The sequence below is a fragment of the Lynx rufus genome, unplaced genomic scaffold (assembly GCF_022079265.1).
Source record: "Lynx rufus isolate CCGP_SWC_20201006 ecotype Redwood Valley unplaced genomic scaffold, mLynRuf1.p SCAF_15, whole genome shotgun sequence".
In the NCBI taxonomy this organism is placed as follows: Eukaryota; Metazoa; Chordata; class Mammalia; order Carnivora; family Felidae; genus Lynx; species Lynx rufus.
The window spans coordinates 40464324-40485952 of NW_025814829.1; the positions used below are offsets into that span (position 1 = coordinate 40464324).

At 36.5% G+C, this 21629-nt stretch overlaps 1 protein-coding gene across 2 annotated transcripts in view; it reads left to right on the forward strand.

The window, feature by feature from the left end:
• The window catches only part of RNF2 (ring finger protein 2), a 95896-nt gene extending 83832 nt beyond the window's left edge, over positions 1 to 12064 (forward strand). For both annotated transcript variants that reach the window (XM_047076903.1, XM_047076902.1), the window contains exons 3-7: positions 3005 to 3165; positions 3787 to 4002; positions 8590 to 8862; positions 9693 to 9864; positions 10156 to 12064. In XM_047076903.1, coding sequence (XP_046932859.1) covers positions 3005 to 3165; positions 3787 to 4002; positions 8590 to 8862; positions 9693 to 9864; positions 10156 to 10257 — 924 coding nt within the window. In that variant the 3' untranslated portion in view covers positions 10258 to 12064. The remainder of the gene's footprint in view (positions 1 to 3004; positions 3166 to 3786; positions 4003 to 8589; positions 8863 to 9692; positions 9865 to 10155) is intronic.
• The last annotated feature ends 9565 nt before the right edge of the window (positions 12065 to 21629 follow it).

The window sequence follows — 21629 nt, forward strand, 5'->3', positions numbered from 1 at the left end:
ATCTGGAAACCTGGAGAGAGATGATCAGAAGGGCCCCAGAACTTCATCCAGGGGAGATTCAACATTTAGAAATGAAGTAATGGAAAAGAAGCCAGCAAAGGAAACTGAAAGAAACATCCAAAGTAAAGAAAAAGAGAAAAATAGGGGATCAAAATCTAAGAGGAGTTGTGTCAAGAAGGAGGATGTAGCTACTGTGTTCAGTACTACCTAGAGGATGGGTAAAATGAGGATTACAAAAGTGTACTTTGAATGTGGCAATGTATACTTCATGACCTTGACAGAAGTAAGTTCACTTAAATAGATCGTACTGTGTTGAAGGGGAAAAAAGTGAAAATATATAGGCAATTTTTCAGAGAAGTTTGGCTGTGCAGAGAAGCAAAGAAGTGGAGTAAAAACTGGAGGGGAACATGGAACTGGGAAGTTTAAAATTTTGTTTTGTTTATAAGATGGGAGATAGAGGTGTACCAATGATATCCCCCCCGCCGCCCCGGGTCCACACTGCTCTAAGGTGTATCATTCATATTTCACTATAGATAGTAACCCCATGCAGATGCTACTCTAGGCTGGTTTAGTGGAGAGCCAGAGAAAGCTGAAGCCTGAGAGCAAATAAAATAATCAAAAGAATATACTTGAAAAGGTAGGAAGGGATGTCCCTTTGATAGAAAGAGGCATGTTTTCTCCTTTTAGCAAGAAAGATGATGATGATTTAAAAAGATGTCGTAGAGGAGTGCTTGGGTGGCTCAGTCAGTTAAGCCTCTGACTTCAGCTAAGGTCATGATCTCACAGTTCTTGAGTTTGAGCCCCGCATTGGGCTGTGTGCTGACAGCTCAGAGCCTAGAGCATGCTTCGGATTCTGTGTCTCTCTCTGCCCCTCCCATGCTCGTTCGTTCGTTCATTCATTCATTCATTCTCTCTCTCTCTCAAAATAAATAAACATTAAAAATAATTTAAAAAGAAAGATGTCACAGAGAGAAAATGAGAGAGCTCTCAATGAAATTTGAGGTAAGATAAGCTTTTCAGTGTTCAGGTGTAGGAAGTTCTGCAGATAGAAGAAAAGGTATAAGATCACATAGAAAAAACAAGTTTGTTACGAGAGAATTGCTGAGCTGTGTTGAACACCCATTTAAAACTGGTGAAATTTAGTGATACTAGTCTGGTTGTATGATTCCCCCCTTTTCTCCCACAGTGCTACACACCTGCACTGGTACAGACATGGAGAACATGGGTGGTTGAGTCCAGGGCTGGGATTTTACTAGGCAAGTTCTAAGGAGGAAGAGGACAGACTTGGTTACTAGCTGAGTCATCATACTTGGGAGTGATGTTTCTTCATCAGAAGTTTGTGTGTGTATTAAATTAAGTAAAAGAAAATACTGAAAGTGCTATAGAGAGGTTGAAACATACTAAGACACTCAAAAATAGTGGTAGTTACTGTAAATGCATTTTACTTGAGTCCTTTATGGACAGTATCTGTAGTTTTTGTTTTTCCTTGTAGGGTCATCATTCTTTGGCCCTGTAGAGAAAACATATGTATAGAGAACTAGTGGAAACAAAGTGTCAATAACATAGAAATCTCTTTATTTCTTTCTGACCTTCCTCTTCAGTAGCCACCTACTGGATATCTTTCCTCAGTCCATAGGAGTGCCTGGTTGTGACTTTAGAGCTAGGGAAATTTGTACTCCGTGCCACCTTGTGGGAAGGGTGGGTAGTGGTGGTGGTTATGAAGAAAGAAGTCACTGATTTCTCTGCAGCTGGGAGATGTGTTCTGGAATTCTACATTGGACCTCCAAATGCATGTTTGCATTGGAACATTTTTACACGTGACAGTTAGAAATACTAGTACTGGTACTATGGATTAAATTAGTTTGTAGATTAACCTGAGAACCTGAGCACTTTGTATAAAACTACTTTTATGGATCAAGACTTAAGGTTCAAGAAGTTTATTTATTTATTTATTTATTAAAGTTTATTTATTTTTGAGAGAAAGAGCATGAGCAGGGGAGGGGCAGAGAGAGAGGGAGACACAGAATCTGAAGCAGGCTCCAGGCTCTGAGCTGTCAGCACAGAGCCTGACGCGCAGCTCCAACTCATGAACTGTGAGATCGTGACCTGAGCCGAAGTTGGATGCTTAACTGACTGAGCCACCCAGGCGCCCCTCAAGAAGTGATTTTAAAATCTATAGACCACTTTAAAATTAAGCAGGGATCAATAATAAAGGACAAAACTATGATTCAAGAATATATCAACAGATACAACAAAATATTTAGTCTTAAAAAGTTTAGAACTAAGCCAGTCACAATTCCACTTATATGAGGTATTTAAAGCAGCCAAATTTCATAAAAACAGAAAGTAGAATGGTGGTTGCCAAAAGCTGAGGGGAGGAGAAGGAAATGAGTTGTTTAACGGGTACAGAATTTCAGTTTTAGAAGATGAAAAGGATTCTGGAAATTGGTTATACAATAATGTGAATGTACTTACACATTACTGTGAACATGTATATAAATTAGAGAATATTTGTATTGGAATCTTAAAATCTTTTAATGGATGGTGTGAAATAATATAGTTTGTTAACAGAATGGTGCAATTTGTGAAGATAGAAGGATTAAATTTTATTTAGCCTTAGCTTCCTCATTTTGCAGGTAACAAAACAATGTTAAATTATTATTTAGAGTCACATTAATAGGTCTAGAACTGGAACCGAAGGCATCTGATTCCAAATTCAATGCTTTTTTTGTTAGGCCAAGATGATTTACCATTACTTATCTTTTAAACACATTAATATATTTTAGCCATTAAAATAAGAGCATTGATATTATAACAGTGGTGGGGGGTTGAGGGGATTTGGGGGGAAATTATGGTAAAATAAGGTTGGCTGTGAGTTGACAGTGGTGGTAGCCGGGTCATGGGTATATAAATGTTCATTTTGGTCATATTTAGTGCTTTTGCATGTTTGAATTTGTCCATAATAAAATAGGTAGCATTTAATTTTAAAGTGACTCTTCTACAGGAGGCAATAACAGATGGCTTGGAAATTGTGGTTTCACCCCGAAGTCTACACAGTGAATTAATGTGCCCAATTTGTTTGGATATGTTGAAGAACACCATGACTACAAAGGAGTGTTTACATCGTTTTTGTGCAGACTGCATTATCACAGCCCTCAGAAGTGGGTACGTTGAAATGAGTTATACTAGGTACTTAAATTATACCAGGATGGTGCTTTATGGGTATTGAGAAATGCATTCTCTAATAGGTATTCATTTGAGAACTAGAAATTCTTCTAAAGTCTAAGTTTTAATTATTGGAGAATCTTTGTTTTGAAACAGTTGATTTTACAGAATTTTAAAAGCTTTATAAAAGCATGAGTATTTGTTTTGAGGAAATTACAAAGCATGAAACCATGGTTTTTCTACTTTTGAATTATATAAAATAATATCCTTATGAATGCTATTTTAATAAAAGGATTGATACATAAATTAATATGTATTAGTGGGTAGCTTTTCCTTATGGCATGGATATTGGGGAATTTATATTAACAAGAAATAGATTTTTATTTCTAAGATGATTGTATATAAATTATCATTGGGGAGTATTCACATTTTTCTTTGTTAACAAGTTCTGTTGAATGTCTCAAGTTTCCAAAATCTTGCTTACCCGCAAAGAAATTCAGGTTAAATTTCTGTGACTTAAAGGTATTGGAATAAACATAACTATCCAGAAATTGGATATTTTTGTCGTTAGCCCAAAGATACTGACATTGCTTACATTTTCTTTCCCCTCTTTTTATTTAGCAATAAAGAATGTCCTACCTGTCGGAAAAAGCTAGTTTCTAAAAGATCACTAAGGCCAGACCCAAACTTTGATGCACTCATCAGCAAAATTTATCCAAGTCGTGATGAGTATGAAGCTCATCAAGAGAGGGTATTAGCCAGGATCAACAAGCACAATAATCAGCAAGCACTCAGTCACAGCATTGAGGAAGGACTGAAGATACAGGCCATGAACAGGTATATGGAAAAGGAAGCCAGAGATGGTGGCCGTTTTTCTGAATACTTTTATTAAAATATTGAATTTACTTAACAGCCTCCACTTTGCAAAAGATAAAATACAATTGTAAATAGTTCTGCATGGTTACCTTTCCACGTAATACATACTTTCATTTTTAATAGGGTATTCCATTCTATTCTCTCTTGTACCCACTTCTCCCTCCACTTACCATTCCTTTTCTCCTCTTATTTCTATAGCACAACTGCTTAAAAAGTTGTCTGTGCTCATGGTCTCCAGTTCTTCTCACATTCTATTCTGAACCCCCTGTAGTCAGACTTTTATCACACCCTCCCCTACCCCCGTATCCCCTCATCAAATTTTCCAGTGACCTCCACATTGCAAAATCTAATTGCTGATTCTCAGACCTCATTTTTCCATCTTATTTAACAGTATTTGACACAGTAAATTTCCTTTTGAATAGTTTTCTTCACCTGGCTTCTGGGAGACGATAATCTCCTGGTTCCTTTTGTATGAATTAGCTATTCCTTAACTCAAATTTAACATGTCCAATACTGAACTTTTAATTTTTTTAAGTTTATTTATTTTGAGAGAGAGGAAGAGAGAGAGTCCTAAGCAGTCTCTGTGCTGTCAGTGCAGAGCCCTCATGTAGGGCTTGAACTCATGAACTATGAGGTCATGACCTGAGTGAAAATCAAGAGTTGGACGCTTAACTAACTGAACCACTGAGGCCCCCATACTGAACTTTTTATTCATACCCCCTACTTTTCTTCATTCTTGATCATTTCAGTTGATGGCAACCTTGTCATTCCACTTGCTTTAGCCAAAAACTTTGGAGTCAGCCTTAACCTTTCTCTTTTTTTTTTTTCTCACATTGTGCATTTCAGTCTGTGAACAGACTGAAAGTTAAGTCTTAACTTTTTCCATAATGTATCCAAATTGGTCTAGGCCACCACCATCTTTCATTTGAGTATTAAAATAGCCTCCTAATTGGTCTTTCTACTTTCCCTGCTTATCTTTACAAAGTCCATTCTCAGCACAGCAGCCAGAGTGATTCTGTTAAATTGAAAGTCAGATCATGGTTTTCCTTTGCTCTGAAGTCTCTAATATCTATATTCTATTCACTTTCAGGCTAAAAGACCATGATGATGGCTTCCAACACCCTGCATTATTTGGATACTTTCTTACCCTCATTTTTGTTTCCTGACACTTTTTTTTTTGTTTTAAATATAATTTATTGTCAAATTGCTAACATACAGTGTGTAAAGTGTGCTTCTGGTGTTTGGGGTAGATTCCTGTGGTTCATCTCTTTAAATACAACACCCAGTCGTCATCCCAACAAGTGCCCTCCTCAGTGCCCATCACCACCCCCCCCCATCAACCTCAGTTTGTTCTCTGTATTTAAGAGTCTCTTAATGGTTTGCCTCCCTCCCTCTCTGTTTGTAACTAACTGTTTTTTTTCCCCCTTCCTTTCCTCCATGGTCCTTTCTGATACTTTCTCATGTATTTAGGCCTCAGTGGGAGTCCTCATTTTCCAAAGTAGGAGATGCCAATAAAGCCCTGTCCCAGTCTGATGTTTCTTACCTTGGTTAAACATCAGAATCACGGAAAGTTTTAAAATTCTAGGGCCTCTGGTACCATCCCAAACCAAGTAAATCAGAATTTTTTATTGAGGTTCAAGCATAGCTATTTTTAAAGTTTTAGAAGTCGTTCTGAAGAAGATGTGCTGCATTCTAACTGTATTAAACTGGCCTACAGCTCTGATTAACAAAGTAAAATAAAATGTTGAATGCATATATTTTATTTATTTATTTTTTTAATTTTTCTTTAACATTTATTTATTTTTGAGACAGAGACAGAGCACGAATGGGGGAGGGGCAGAGAGAGGGAGACACAGAATCTGAAACAGGCTTCAGGCTCTGAGCGGTCAGCACAGAGCCCGACGCGGGGCTCGAACTCACAGATTGTGAGATCATGACCTGAGCCGAAGCCGGCCACTCAACCGACTGAGCCACCCAGGCGCCCCTGAATGCATATATTTTAAAAGAGTTATATAAATTTCTAAGACTTTGAGGGATTTTAATGGTTGTTCATTTTAGTCTTTAAGCAGGAGAAAGAATCCCCTTTGCAAAATTTTTATAGGTAGTCCTTTGATTTTGTTTGAACGTTTCTAGTGGTGTGAGTACATGACAAGAGTTCCTTTCATTTGTTCGTAGCTTTTTACAGCTTCCTTGCTGTTCTTCAGACTTCCCCAGCATACTTTTGTCTCAAGGCTTTTGTACTCTGTAAAGAACCCTTTTCCAGATAATCCACATGGCACTCTCTCTCACTTTCTTCAGGTTGCTAAGTTCCTATCTTCTACTTCAGCACTCCATACCTTTTTACCCTCCCTTCTTCATTTTTCCCTACAGCTCTTATTCTCTGACATTTGTGTGTTACCAATTGCACTAGAATAATATAAGCCCTTAGAGGGTAGAGACTGTCAGTATTATTGATTCTTATTACTCCAGTGCATAGAACCATGGTTGGCTTAAAGTAGCTGTTCATGGGGCACCTGGGTGGCTCACTCAGTTAAGCATCTGACTTTGGCTCAGGTCATGATCTTCAGTCATGGTTCGTGAGTTTGAGCCCCGCATCAGGCTCTGGGCTGACAGCTCAGAGCCTGGAGCCTGCTTCAGATTCTGTGTCTCCTTTTCTCTCTCTCTCTCTCTCTCTCTCTCTCTCTGCCTGCCCCTTCCCCGCCCACGCTCTCTCTCTGTCTCAAAAATAAGTAAACATTTTTTAAAAAGTAGCTGCTCAGTAAATATTTTTGAGTATGAATTTTTTGAAGTTCTACCTTTATATTGAATTAAATTTAATTTCTTGTGTGTAGCAGTCTTGATCTTTGTCAAAATACTTCTATTGGATTCTGTACTACTTCTACTAGTTCTTTAAATAGTAGAGGCTAAATATTCACATTCCTAAATACTTTTATGGTTCGTCCTATGACATTCAAGTGTGATGGTGTAGTTCTTGAAATGCTATTAGAGTAGTATGTAGTATTGTAGATATGATTTGATATATGCAAGATATAATCTATTAATCTATATTAACATTTTTCTAAGAATGCTGCCTGAAATAAATTAATCTAGCTTTGTCACCTGAAACTTTTTTGGAAAGAAGTGTGGGATAAAAATAAATACAGTAAGACAAGTAACCCTGTTAGATTACTTTACAGTCAATTGAAACAACTTTGCTTTTGTTTTAGTTGCAGATTTTAGGAAATGTTTAGGTATGGTCTTTATGTTTTCACTGGGTTTTTTTTGTTTGTTTCATTATTTTGGCCTGTTTGTTTTGAAATATGTTTTAAATTGTGATAAAAAATATAAAATTTACTGTCTTAACCATTTTTAAATATACAGTTCACAGTAATGTGTAAGTACATTCACATTATAACCAATTTCCAGAATCCTTTTTTCATCTTCTAAAACTGAAATTCTGTACCCATTAAACAACTCATTTCCTTCTCCTCCCCTCAGCTTTTGGCAACCACCATTCTACTTTCTGTTTTTATGAAATTTGGCTGCTTTAAATACCTCATATAAGTGGAATTGTGACTGGCTTAGTTCTAAACTTTTTAAGACTAAATATTTTGTTGTATCTGTTGATATATTCTTGAATCATAGTTTTGTCCTATATTATTGATCCCTGCTTAATTTTAAAGTGGTCTATAGATTTCATAAGCAGGATTTTGTGTGTGTGCGTGTGTGTTTTGTTTTTTAAAAAGTGAAAGTTCTTGAGCTGTTTTCCCAAGCAGCGGGCTGTTATTTCCTTGTTCTGGCAGTAAACATGTAATTTTTTTCATATACAGGTTGGGGGTGGGCAGTGTGGTAGAATGTGTATCACATCCTAGCTCTAGTTCTGGCACTTACGAGCTTATAACCATGGGGCTTTGAACTTCATTTTCTTTGGTTTTCTCAACTATAAAATGATAATAACTACCTTGACTGTTGTTTTGATGAGTAAATCAGTTGTATAACCAGAGCACCTTGTCCAGTTAGTGTTGTTGTTGCTGTTGTTTAGTGTTTGAGCTTGTTAGACTGCTTTTCTATCCATGCTTGTCATTTAGATACCATCTCGTTTTTCTCATTAGAATAATTTTATATTATATTAGCAGACTTAGAGTGAGGTTGGCAGGGAGGGAGTGCTTCCCATTCATCTTAAATCTTGTTTCCTTATGAACTTCTAACTAAAAAGGGGCACAAATATATTCCCTCAACTTTTAAATTTTCATTTCTGAATCATGACTTTAGATTTAAAATCTCATAACAAATGATCAAAATACAAATGGCAATAATTCTGATAGTAAATAAAGAAAATTCTTAAGTGAATATAAACATTTGTTTGAGTCATTCAACTATGTATATATGAGTGGAGTTCTTTAGAACTTTCTGGGACACGAGGGAAATAAATGCCATTATCCAACTTGAAGCAAATTCAATTATGAAGACTTTTTTAGAATTCTGAAGTTCAGTAAACGTGTTTTAAAATTGATGTTGAAAAGGTCCAAATGTAAATTTTATGCAACCCCCTTATTTTTCCTTAACTAGATTACAGCGAGGCAAGAAACAACAGATTGAAAATGGTAGTGGAGCAGAAGACAATGGTGACAGTTCTCACTGTAGTAATGCATCCACACACAGTAATCAGGAAGCAGGACCTAGTAACAAACGGACCAAAACATCTGATGATTCCGGGCTTGAGCTTGATAATAACAATGCAACAGTGGCAATTGATCCAGTAATGGATGGTGCTAGTGAAATTGAATTAGTATTCAGGCCTCATCCTACACTAATGGAAAAAGATGATAGTGCACAGACAAGGTAAGTGTGTAGGTTAGCCTTAGATTATCTGAATTTATAATATTTAATTTGGAATTAAAAGGTAGTTTTACATAAGAAGTAAGGGCAGTATTTGTTATATCATTGATTGCCAGCGTTCACTTGGATATTCTGGCTGCGTAGATTGTTATTTACTTCCTTCCTCATGTGCTTCCCATCCACATTTGTGTATCTGAAAGGAATGACACTTCTAGGTAGAGGGAAGAAGAGTTATTTAAATGATACTAAGGTTACCAGTAGGCTCTAGAATTCATGCTGGCAAAGATGGCTGTTTTACAACTTATCTCCACACTGCTGTCATTGAGGTCAGATAAGTATCAAATACTTGTTCAATGAGTGATTGAATGGTATGCCATGCTTAAAAAAATTTTTTTTTCAAGGTTGGTGCTTCTAGGCTCTATCTTAAAAACCAGAAAATCCATCAGTTCTTAGACAACAAGAAATTTGCTCATATTCTTACTATTCCTCTTGCTGCTGTAGATGACATAATTCTGCTCATTGGGGTTGAGGGTTATGTTCTTTTCTCCCTGCAGTTCTCCTTATATGTGTTTGTATTTGTCATTTATATCATTTTTGGATGATAAGGTAGGTAGAACTTTCATGTCCTTGTAGACAGATAGTAAGTTTGTACTTTCCGCTCTTCAGTACCTCTCAATAAAAAGGTTTAGGTAGTAGAGAAATAAATTTCTGATACTATTTCATGAGTAATTGGGACACTTAACATTTTATTTAGCTTGTTAGAAATGTATTCTATAGTTTGAGTATGTTTTTATCATTAATGTAGAAATTAAATTTTTAATTTATTTTTCCAGATACATAAAGACTTCAGGTAATGCCACTGTTGATCACTTATCCAAGTATCTGGCTGTGAGGTTAGCTTTGGAAGAACTTCGAAGCAAAGGAGAATCAAACCAGATGAACCTTGATACAGCCAGTGAGAAGCAGTATACCATTTACATAGCAACAGCCAGTGGGCAGTTCACTGTGAGTATTTAAAAGAATAGCTATTGAAACTGGAAGCACATTCACCAGCTGAGACTGGCAGGTGGTTTGGTGGGGCCTAATCAAAATGGTTCAGGACCCTGAGACCCTGACAGGATGAGAAATTGCAATGGGGTAGTAGTTACCATTTTGATAGCTTTTGGTTGTTCTTTTATGAATAGTATATGTGACAAGAAGTTTTATCCTAAGATTAAAAAAAAAAGGGCTTTTATGTTTGGTACATCTCACTACTGTGCTTTAAGCAGTTTCTAATTCTTTCTTTTTCTGTTTTAGGTATTAAATGGCTCTTTTTCTTTGGAATTGGTCAGTGAGAAATACTGGAAAGTGAACAAACCCATGGAACTTTATTATGCACCCACAAAGGAGCACAAATGAGCTTTTACTAAAACCAAGTCTGAGAATGAACTTTTTTTATAGCCTATTTCTTTAATATTAAAGATGTAACGTCTTTACTTTTATGGACAGAATCTTGGATATGTTGTTCAGTTTTCTTTCTGAGCCAGACTCGTTTACACTATTAGAATCTTTTCCCCTTAATTTAAGATTTCCTTTTTGGAAGGGACTGCAATTATTCAAGACTTCTTTCCTTTTAAAAATAATCTAAGTTGTATGTTTTCACTAAGTATGGTTCCATTTGGAGCACCCTTTTGACCCAGGAATTTTTCATAGTTCTGTATTCTTAAGATTCAGTTGGCTATTCTTTTCCCTCCCCTCCAAAGTTTTTTTAGGCCTACAGAATGTTAAATAATACGTATTTTGACTTTTTTTCCTGGAGTCTTGTATATTTATAGTTTTCTATATAAGCTGTAGTATCTTCATGAAGACCAAGGCTCAAATTTACTGTGCTTAAAAGACAATTCTCATAGGATTATTATTTTCATGGTATTTTCTTCCATAAAATCTCATTTTTTAAAAAGGTTCTTTATGAACTTAGTGTCCATTGTCATGCAATGTTATTTTTTTCCATTTTTTCCCTCTAATTTTGGAATTTCTGATCCTGGGAAAGAGAAACAAAATGTCAAGTTCTGTGAGAACTTGGTTCATTTACAGATTTCACTGAAGAAAGAAAAATTGGTCTTATGTAGTCTTCAAGTGTATATTTAAAGAGGTCTTTTTTGTATTAGCTTTACTGTCACTTCAGTTTCTTTATTATGTGTGTTTGATGTTTTTTCCTATTAAAATATCAGAGATATGGAGATATTTTGCACTTTAGCCTTGATGAAAAGTACAAGATATGTTCAAACCTTCCCTAATTCTTTTCTTATTGGTAGCCACGTAAGTTTCAAGAATAACATGGCGCATAGAACTAACAATTGGGGGGTGGGGGGAGTTTGCTTCTGTTTGAAAAGTGTGTTCAGCATTTTTGGTGGCCCTATCAGTTTATAAATTTGGTGCTCTGCTAATCACACTCTAGAGAAGCAAGTTAATGGAGCTTGAGCCCTGCCCTAGTGAAAGATTATTCTGTAGAAGAATGTCAGCAAGTAGGGTAAAGTCATTCTCTTCTTAGTTTTATATTGAGGGACAGTGTTGGGCTTTTGGAGCCAGAAGGCTTTATGAAGACAGATCAGAAATATGATTGACCTTGTGTGTTACTTTCATCACTGTCCTGATTCCAGGTATGTTTCCAAGTTTATAATAATCACAGTATTTACAAATACTTTTGTTTGCTTTGAGAAATTAACCCCAGTGGGTTTTTTGTTTGTTTGTTTTTTGTTTTTGGACAGGGGTGAGTAGTCCTTCAGTACCATTGTAACTAAATAACCTGTCTAGTCATTGTATATATTTATCTGTCATTTTTGACAGATTGGGGCCAGCTTGATGTTTTGAATCTTTAGCCCAATATGAAACCTAAAGGCTCATTAAATTTTTTACCATTTTATTGAAAATATTTACAATCTGTTTTTACAGTTTTATTGGTAATCTGTGCCATGAAATTTGAAGACCACCATAAATCAAGGGAAATTTTGTATTCAGTTCCTTTTCTGGTGTAACGTTAAAATTGTATAGATTATTATTAATGCATGTCCACTGAATATAACCCTGGTTTTGTGATATAACTGCTTACATTTTATTGGTGATATTAGATTAGTGGTTGCATTAAATAACTAAATTCCCATTGTGATTAATTGAAATTTTGTCTTGTTGCAGAAAATTATTTGTGAATATAAGCTTTGTGCTTAGAGAATGTTTGTGTTTTGTCAGTATGGGAGGATGTAAATTTATTAGATTTGTAATGCTTTGCAAAATATAATAGGTATTTGATAGAGCATTGAGTGTAGTGTGTGTGTGTGTGTGTGTGTGTGTTGGTGGCTTAGGTACTGTTTTACCATCACTACCAATCAAGGTTTTGTAAAGTATTCTCTAAGTAACTTCTATACCCACTCTTTCAGTTGAGGAACAAAAGGCTCACCAAATGTGGTAAGGGCCTTTGGATACATTCTCAATTTAAAATTTATTATGGCAAAATATGCATAATCAGATTTACAATTTAAACCATTTTTATGGGTACAAATCGGTGGCATTAATTTAAGTACATTGTGTTGTGTACATCATCACTGTCTAATTCTAGAGCTTTCTCAGTATCCCAAACAGAAACTCTGGACCCGTTAAACAATAACCTCCCTATTCCTTTCCCCACCGTAACCCCCCAAGCCCCTGGTAACCTTTATTCTTCTTTTTTTGAATTTGACTATCCAAGGCACCTTTTATAGGTGGAATCGTATAATATTTGTCCTTTGTGTCTTATTTCATTTAGCATAATGTTTTCAAGGTTCATCCATGTTGTGTTGATGTGTCATATTTTGTTTATCCATTTTTATGTTGATGGACATTGATGGACACTTAGGTTGATAGACACTTTTTTGCTATTGTGAGTAATGCTACTATCAACATTTTTATACAAGTATCTGAGTCCCTACTTTAAATTCTTTTGAGTGTATATCTAGAAGCAAAGTTGCTGGGACATATGGTAATTCTATGTTTAATTTTTTGAGGAACCCCAGTTTTTGGCAGGGGCTGCACCATTTTATATTCCCACCAGCAGTGTACAAGGATTCCAGTTTCTCCACATTTTTACCAACACTTGTTATTTTTGTTTTGTTGTTTTTAATAGCTATCCCAATGAATAAAAAGTGTTAATTTCATTGTGGTTTTGATTTACATTTCCCTAATGGCTTGTGATACTAACTAAGCATCTTTTCATATGGTTATTGGCTGTTTGTATATCGTCTTTGGAAAAATATCTTTTCAAGTCTTGCTCATTCTTAATTGGGTTGTGTTTTCTTGTTGAATTGTAGGAGATATTAAAATCTGTTCTGGATATTAATCTGTTATCAGATATACAATTTACAAATCTATCCCATTCTGTGGGTTGCCTTTTTACTTTCTTCATAGTGTCCTTTGTACAAAATTTTTCATTTTAATGAAGTTTAGTTTGCCTATTTTTGTTATCGTTGCCTATGCTTTTGGTGTCCTATCCAAGAAAGAATTGCCAAGTCCAGTGTTATGAAGATCCTCCTGTATGTTTTGTTTCTCCTAAGAGTTTTAAAGTTTTAGCTCTTAAATTTATATCTTTGATCCATTTTGAGTTTTGTCCATGGATGCAATTTTGTTTTGTGTTTGGATAGCCACTTTTCCCAGCACCATTTGTTGAAAAGACTGCTCTTTGTCCATTGCATTGTCTTGGCAGTCTTAGTTGAAATTAATTGACCATATATATGAGGGTTTATTTCTGGGCTCTGTATTCCATAGGTCTGTATGACTGTCCCTTTGCTAGTACCACACTGTTTTGATTACTGTAGTGTTATAAGTTTTTATAATAAGTGTTATAATAATAATAAGTGTTATAATAAGTTTAAAATTATAATTTTAAATCCTTTGAACCTTGTGAAGAAGATGTTTCCCTTGTACATTTTAGGAAATTAAGGTTCAGGATTCTGATTTGGATAAATAAATATGGAATAATTGAAATGCAAGATGAGAAAAGGCATCTTTTTCAAATCCCCTCACATTTCTACTTGGAAATAGAGTAAAACCTTGGTTTGAGAGCAAAATTTGTTCCGAAAACATGCTCTTAATCCTAAGCCACTCATATTATCAAAGTGAATTTCTAGAATCATTGGCTCAGTTGTGATCATGTGATGTTCAGTGTCACGTACTACTCATAGGGCAAGACATCTCTTCAAGTTAAAATTTATTAGAAAAGTTTGCTTGTCTTGCCGGAACACTAGCAGAACAAGTTACTCACAATTCAAGGTTTTACTACACTTTTCTAAATTTTAGAAACAGTTAAAGGAGTATTAGTGTGTAGTAGTTGTCACTGGAAAAATTACTTGAGAACTCTTCTCAATTCATGGAGTAAGGACTTCTGGAAATCTGCTTTCATAAAAGCAGTGAGAACATTGTAAACGTTGTCAAAATCAAGTTTTTTAGAATTCTAAAACTGAACCAAAGTCTGTCAGTAATCGAAAAAGCGTTTATTCAGTAAAAACTGTAACATGAATTTTGTAGCATTATAGATTGCCTTACCCTCCTTTCCCACGTTCCTGGGTTGCCTTGAAAAAGAATAGGCTTGCAACTATGGTAGCAATGGAAACCAGCAGCCTTGTAGCCACTGGAAGGGGTTTACAGCTCCCTAAAAAGCCCACCCCATAGAACTGTCATTATCTGACCTGTCTGGTTCTTCACTGAACAGCTCTAGTCCCAGAACTTGTCTTATATTTTGTGTGACTCTGCCTTACAGCCCTATCTACAACCTCTTGTTCAGAAACAGTTTCAGTTATTTAACATAGCAGCTTCTCTGAGGCAGTGATACCAACTGGGACTAAAAATAAGCTGACCAAAAAATAAAAGGAAAAGCTGAGGAATGACCTATCTCTGAAAAGCTTCAGCATATTTCTATGAATATAGAAGGCCATGTACATGTTCAAGGTTGTATGCATGCCCAAGGCGGGGAAAAAAAAAAGGAAGTCACTAATTGTACCTGTGGCATTACTTGAGGCTCTGCAAGCAGGAAGTGAAGGCTAAGGTAGGGTTGAAAAAACTGCATGTTGGGGTGTTGAAGGCATGTCTCCACACATTTACAGAGCACTTCAGCAAGGCGAGGGGAGTAATTTCGAGGCATTTAAGGGAATTTCTGTTCAATCTTACCTCATCTGTCAGCTAATGAAGCAGGGTATATAATGGTCACATATAGGTAAGAATGCAGACTTCACAGAATTAGTCCAGGAAGGTCATTCAAGAAAGCACAAACACAGTAGACCTTGAGGAAGTGAAAGGATTCTGTTCTCCAGAGTTGGCACATTATTTTATTTTTTTATTTTTAATTTTTTTTTTTCAACGTTTATTTATTTTTTTTGGGACAGAGAGAGACAGAGCATGAACGGGGGAGGGGCAGAGAGAGAGGGAGACACAGAATCGGAAACAGGCTCCAGGCTCTGAGCCAGCAGCCCAGAGCCTGACGCGGGGCTCGAACTCACGGACCGCGAGATCGTGACCTGGCTGAAGTCGGATGCTTAACCGACTGCGCCACCCAGGTGCCCCTATTTTTTTATTTTTAAATGTTTATTTTTGAGAGAGAGAGTGAGCAGGGGTAGAGGGGGGCAGAGAGAGAGGGGGAGACCCAGAATCCAAAGCAGGCTCCAGGCTCTGAGCTGTCCGCACAGAACCTGACATGGGGCTTGAACTCATGAACCATGAGATCATGACCTGAGCCCAAAGACTTTAAGTTAGCTTCTAAAAAAATGTGTCCAAAGAACAAAAAGCAACCAGATCTTAAAAACTAAATGTGAGAACAGTTTTTCACCAAATAGAGAGTAACATTAGAGAAATTATGACAAAAGAACCATATAGAAATTTTGGATTGAAAAAGTACAGTGAAATAAATTCATTTAAAAATTCCTGGGGTGCTTGGCTGGCTCAGTCAGTAGAGCATGCAACTCTTTGATCTCAGGGTTGTGAAGTCAAGCCCCATGTTGTGCATAGAGCTTACTTAAAAAAAAAAAAAAATAGGCTCAACAGCTTTCAACTGGTAGAAATATTCAACAAATGTGAACACAGGCCACTAGAGGGTATCCTATCAGAGAACAAGAAGGGAAAAAAGCTGCAGAGACCTGTGGGATGCCAAGTGTATTAACTTACATAAAGGGAGTCCCAGAAGGAGAGGAAGAAAAGGGACTCAAAGAGTATTTGAAGAAATAATAGCTAAAAATTTTCAAAACTTGATGAAAAACATGAATCTGTACAACTAAGCTCAACAACTCTTGGAAAACAGCAAAAGGAAAGTGATTCATCAAATACAAGGGATCTTTAATAAGATGAACCACTTCTTTAAGTTCATTTTTGAGAGAGCACGTGCATGTGTGAGCAGGAGAGGGGTAGAGAGAGAGGGAGAGAGAATCCCAAGCAGGCTCTATGCTGTCCATGCAGAGCCTGATGTGGGGCTTGATCTTACAAACTGTGAGATAATCACTTGAGCCCAAACCAAGAGTGGGATGCTTGACTGAACCACCCAGGCACCCCATGGTTAACAGCTTGCTTCTCATGAAAGTCACAGAGGTCAGGAGGTTGTGAATGACAGAGTCATGAAAGAAAAAGTCAACCAAGAATATCTATATACAGCAGTTACTCCTCAGAAATGAAAGAAATTAAGATACTCCCACACGCAAACAATGAATTTGTCTCAAGTATACCTGCTCTGTAAGAAATATTAAAGGAACTCCTTTAGATGTGATAGGATCTTAGATAGTAACATGAATCTACACAAATAAGTAGAACTGGTAAAGCTGACTACATAATTAAATAGAAGAGATACTATAAATGTATTTGTATTGCCTTGGGATGCTACAACAAAATACCATAGATTGGATGGTTTAAACATTACACTTTATTTGTCATAGTTCTGGAGGCTGGAAAGTCGAAGAATAAGTTGTGGGTAGGTGTGGTTCCTGGTGAGGGCCCTCTTCCTGGTGTACAATCGCCTTCTCACTGTTTCCTCACATGGTAGAGGGAGGCAGAGAGCTCTGGTTTCTTTCTGTTCTTATAAGGGGGCCCACCGTTACCGAAACTAAAACAAATTACCTTCCATAGGCCTAACCTGTAAATACCATCACATTAGGGTTTAGGGTTCACTATGTAGATTTGGGGTGGGGAGATAAAAACATCCAGTCTGTAACAGTGCTTTGTTTACATTTCTAATTTAAAAGAAAACTGCATCAAGTAATGCAAAACTGCTGAATGGCTTATAATGTATAATTTTTGGCATAAAACATCAAAGAGAGAATGGAGCAATATTGGAGCAAAGGTTTTCTAGACTATTGAAATCAAGTTGGTATTAATCAGAGCTGGAATATTTCAGATTAAGATGTTGTGATCCCTAGCACAGCCACTAAGAAAATAATTCTACCACAAGTATAGTAAAAGGAAGAAATTAAAATGGTATATAAAAAGGAACATTTAACACAAAAGAAAGCTGTAGTGGAGGAATAGAGAAATAAGACATAAATAGCAAACTGTCAGATTGTAGATCTTGTTGCCATTAAGTATGTTAGATGTTAATGGGTTTAACGCTCCATTAAAAGGCAGATATTAGGTGGCATGAGGGTAGCTCAGTCTTTTAAGTGTCCAACTCGTGATCTCAGCTCAGGTCATGGTCTCACAGGTTGTGAGTTTGAGCTCTGCATCGGGCTCTGCCCTGACAGTGTGGATAGAGCCTGCTTGGGATTCTCTCTCTCCCTCTCTGCCCCTCACCTGCTCAGATGTGCGTGTGCCCTCTCTTTTTCAAAATACATAAATAAACTTAAAAAAAGGCAGATATGGCAGAGTGGATTAAAAATATGATACAGTTATATACTGTCCGTAGGAAAATAGTTCAAAGAAACAGATTGGTTGAGAGTAAAGGCTAGAACATAAAACAATAACCAAAAGAGAACCAAAATAGCTATACTAATATCAGACAAAATAGACTTAGACAAAAATTGTTAGAGACAGATACTTTATAATGATGAAAGTTCATCAGAAAAATGTAAAAATTAAAACATGTATTCAAACAACAGGACCTTAAGGTACATTGCCAGATGAGGCAAAAACTGGTGTAATTGAAGGGAGAAATAGACAATTCAAAATGATACTTGAAGATGTTAATACCTATTGTCATAGAGGACAGTTCCAACTGGGCAGAACAATAGCAAGGAAGTAGAAGACTGGAACAGCACAGTAAAACCAACTGGACCTAACATATCTACAAAAAACTTCACACAATAGCAGAATACCTGGAATGTTCTCCAGGGTGGACAGGTTTACATTAAGCCTGAGTAAATTGAAAAAACATACAGATCTGTATACACACACACACAGCAACATACAGTCTCTGGCTGTAATGGAGTGTATTTAGAAATCAATAAAAGGAAGTTTGGTTAACTCACAAATACATGGAAATTAAACTACTAAAAAACTAGTATGTCAAAGAAGTCAAAAAGTAAAGTTGAAAATCTGAATGAAAAGATGCAGCATTCTGGAATTTACGGGATGAAGCTAAAGCAGTGCTTAGAGGGGAAGTTATAGCTGTGGATGTGGGTATGAACAGAGTATCTCCATAACATAACCTTCTAACTTAAGACACTAAAGAACTAACCCCAAACAAGGACCAAAACAAAAAAAGGAATAAAATAGATAATAGGAAAACAGTAATCAAAACTAAAAGCTGGTTCTTTGAAGACAATAAAATTGACAAACTTTTAGAATGATAAAAAAAAATTTGCTAAAATCAGGAATGAGGAACAATTGCTATCACATTGTAGGAAAAATTATAAGGGAATAATGTGAACACCTGTATGCCAAGAAATTGGAAAATCTAGATCAAATGGACAAATTCCTAAGAAGACACAAGCTGTGAAACTGGCTTAAAACAAGTTGAAAATCTGAATAAGAGATGGAATTAGTAATAAGACTTACCATATAGAAAAATGCTGAGGCCCAGATACTTGTGAATTCTATCAAATGTTTACAGAAGAATTAAAACTTTTTCTTTATAAGTACTTCCAAAAATAAGATGAGGCTCATTTTATGAGGCTAGTATTACTCTGGTACCAAAGCCAGACAAAAGCATTACAAAACTACAGATCATTATCTCGTGTGCGTGCAGACACATCTGAAAAACAAAATCCCACTAACATGCCAAATCCATTAACCTAGAACAGTTAATACAGCACTTCTTCCAGGAAGATAGAGTAGTGTTCTCCCAGGCAGACAGAAAATAGTCATTGCCAAGGGTTGGGGGAGGAGTGAATAGGGAGTGACTGGTTGGTAATGGGTATGGGGTTTCTTTTTGGGGTAGTGAAAATTAGTAATTCTAAAATTAGTGGTGATACTTGCACAACTCTGTATATTCTAAATCCCTGAAATCATTCCTTAATACTTTAAAAGGGTGCATTTTATGGTGGATGCCTTCTCCCTCAATAAGGTTATTTAAAAGTTTTTCTTTTTTCTAGAAAAGTCTTTTACGGACACAACTTTCTGTGCCATTTAACATACTCTGGTCTAACCATACTAGCCTTTTGGGTCCAAGTAAGTGTTAGTGTCTAGAGTTTCTTCCAGCTTAAACATTTAATGTTGTATTTTCATACTTAGAATGTCTTTATACCACAGATTATTTATTTGGTGTAAAACTATGGTCTTTTTGAATATGGCGTTATATTTCTTTCCTGTTAAAGAAATTCTCCCCTAGTTGCTGTACTTTTGGAAGTTTAAAGCTGGAAATCACAAATTTCCTTTTCTGATTTTAATTAGGAATTGACTTCATAAGTAAATTAGTTGTGTAGCTAAACTGATTATTTTAGCAAGGTGTAATTGGAGAGTTCTCTTCAGTGTTAACGTTCCACTAAATTTCTTTCAAATGAACCCCTGAAAACTTTTTTAATGTTTTATTTATTTTTGAGAAAGAGAGTGAGAGCAGGTGAGGGACAGAGAAAGGGAGACACAGCATCCAAAGCAGGCTCCAAGCTCTGAGCTGTCTGCACAGAGCCCGATGCGGGACTCAAACCCACAAACCGTGAGGTCATGACCTGAGCTGAAGTTGGACGGTTAACCAACTGAGCCATCCAGCACCCCTGAACCCCTGAAAATCGTAAGTGTTTTTTCTTCCAGTATATAACATTCAGTATCAGTCTCTACTTTCTTTAGGTGGCTGTATTAATTTACTGGAGTTGCCATAACAAAGTACCACAGTTTGGGTGGTTTAAACAGAAATTCATTTTCTGACAGTTCTGGAGGCTATAAATCCGAGATCAAAGGTGGTGGTGTTTCCTTAGGGGCCTCTCTCTTCGACTTGTAGATGGCATTTTCTCCCTTTGTCTTCACATATTCTCCTGTGCATGTTGTGTGTTGTAATCTAAGGACACCAGTCCTATCAGATTAGTGCCCATCCCCAGTGACCTTTAATTACCCTATTTCCAAATACAGCCACATTCTGTGATAGTCAAACATCTGAGTACTTAAACATGAATTTTAGAGAGACATCAATACTGAGGGGCCTAGAAACATTTAGCAGGCAATTCCTAAGGTAAAGATGAAAGTACTGTATTATGCTAAATTAATCTCTTAACAAAAAATAACTAAATTTTATTTGGTGACCAGTAATAAGAATACACTGAAGGCAGTACTGCTTCCAGTTGGCAAAAGGTATTTTCTAAAAATGTACTTTCTCTGTTTAGTCTGTGGATTAAAATGTAAACTTCCCAGTTTAAATTTTTTTTTTATGTTTTTTTAAAATTTTTTTTGAGAGAGAGTGTGAGCATGAACAGGGAAGGGGCAGAGAGTGAGGGAGACACAGAATCCGAAGCAGCTCCAGGCTCTGAGCTATCAGCACAGAGCCCAGCATGGGGCTCGAACTCACGAAGTGTATGTGATAACATGACCTGAGCCCAAGTCAGAGGCTTAACCAGCTGAGCCACCTGGGTGCCCCCTAAACTGCGAAGTTTAAACCAAACACCACTAAGATGATGCCAAAGGAATACTTTTGGGTTTTTAATGAATAAACTCAGGTAAAAAAGAATTGTGGAGATAATGGGTGTTGTCAACATATTGAGAAGTGAGATGTTTTCACATGGACGGTGGTAACTGATTTAGCAGGGTGGAGGAAGATTGAAAACATCTACAAAATGCTTAGCAATTGGAGACTTTGGCTTGCCTTTCCAGCAAAATCGGTGTGAAAATGGGATAGGTTAATGGTGTGTCTGAGGAGTATTTGGACCCACAGAAACTTTCCCTTACCACCAGATTACTCTTTCCACTGTTCCAGCAGGATAAGGCAATTAGTTCTCTAGAAAATGACCCAGAGTTGTGTGAGACTTGGGACACCAGGCATAGTGGAGGGGGCCCCATACTTCTGGTGAGATGACTCTGTTCCCTTCCAGCATAAAGTCCCTAGAAATGCTGGAGTTGTAGTTTGCTATGATTTTGCTATCAAAAACTATGTTCTGGGAAAATGTTGGCAGTAGAAAATGGAAACAAAGCTGAAAGTGCTTTCCACATATGTATTGATAATTATTGAGTATAAGGTATACTGGTTAAAAGGGTTTCAGATAGAAAATGTGCAGGAGGCTAGTGGTTAACTATAATTTTGTAATAATTATGTATCAGAATTTTCTGTGGGACTGCTTCTTTTTTTTTTTTATAATTACACTTTTTTTACAATTCCACTTTTGTCTTACATATGTATGTCCTTTGCTGAAGATAGATCATGAAGTGGCTAA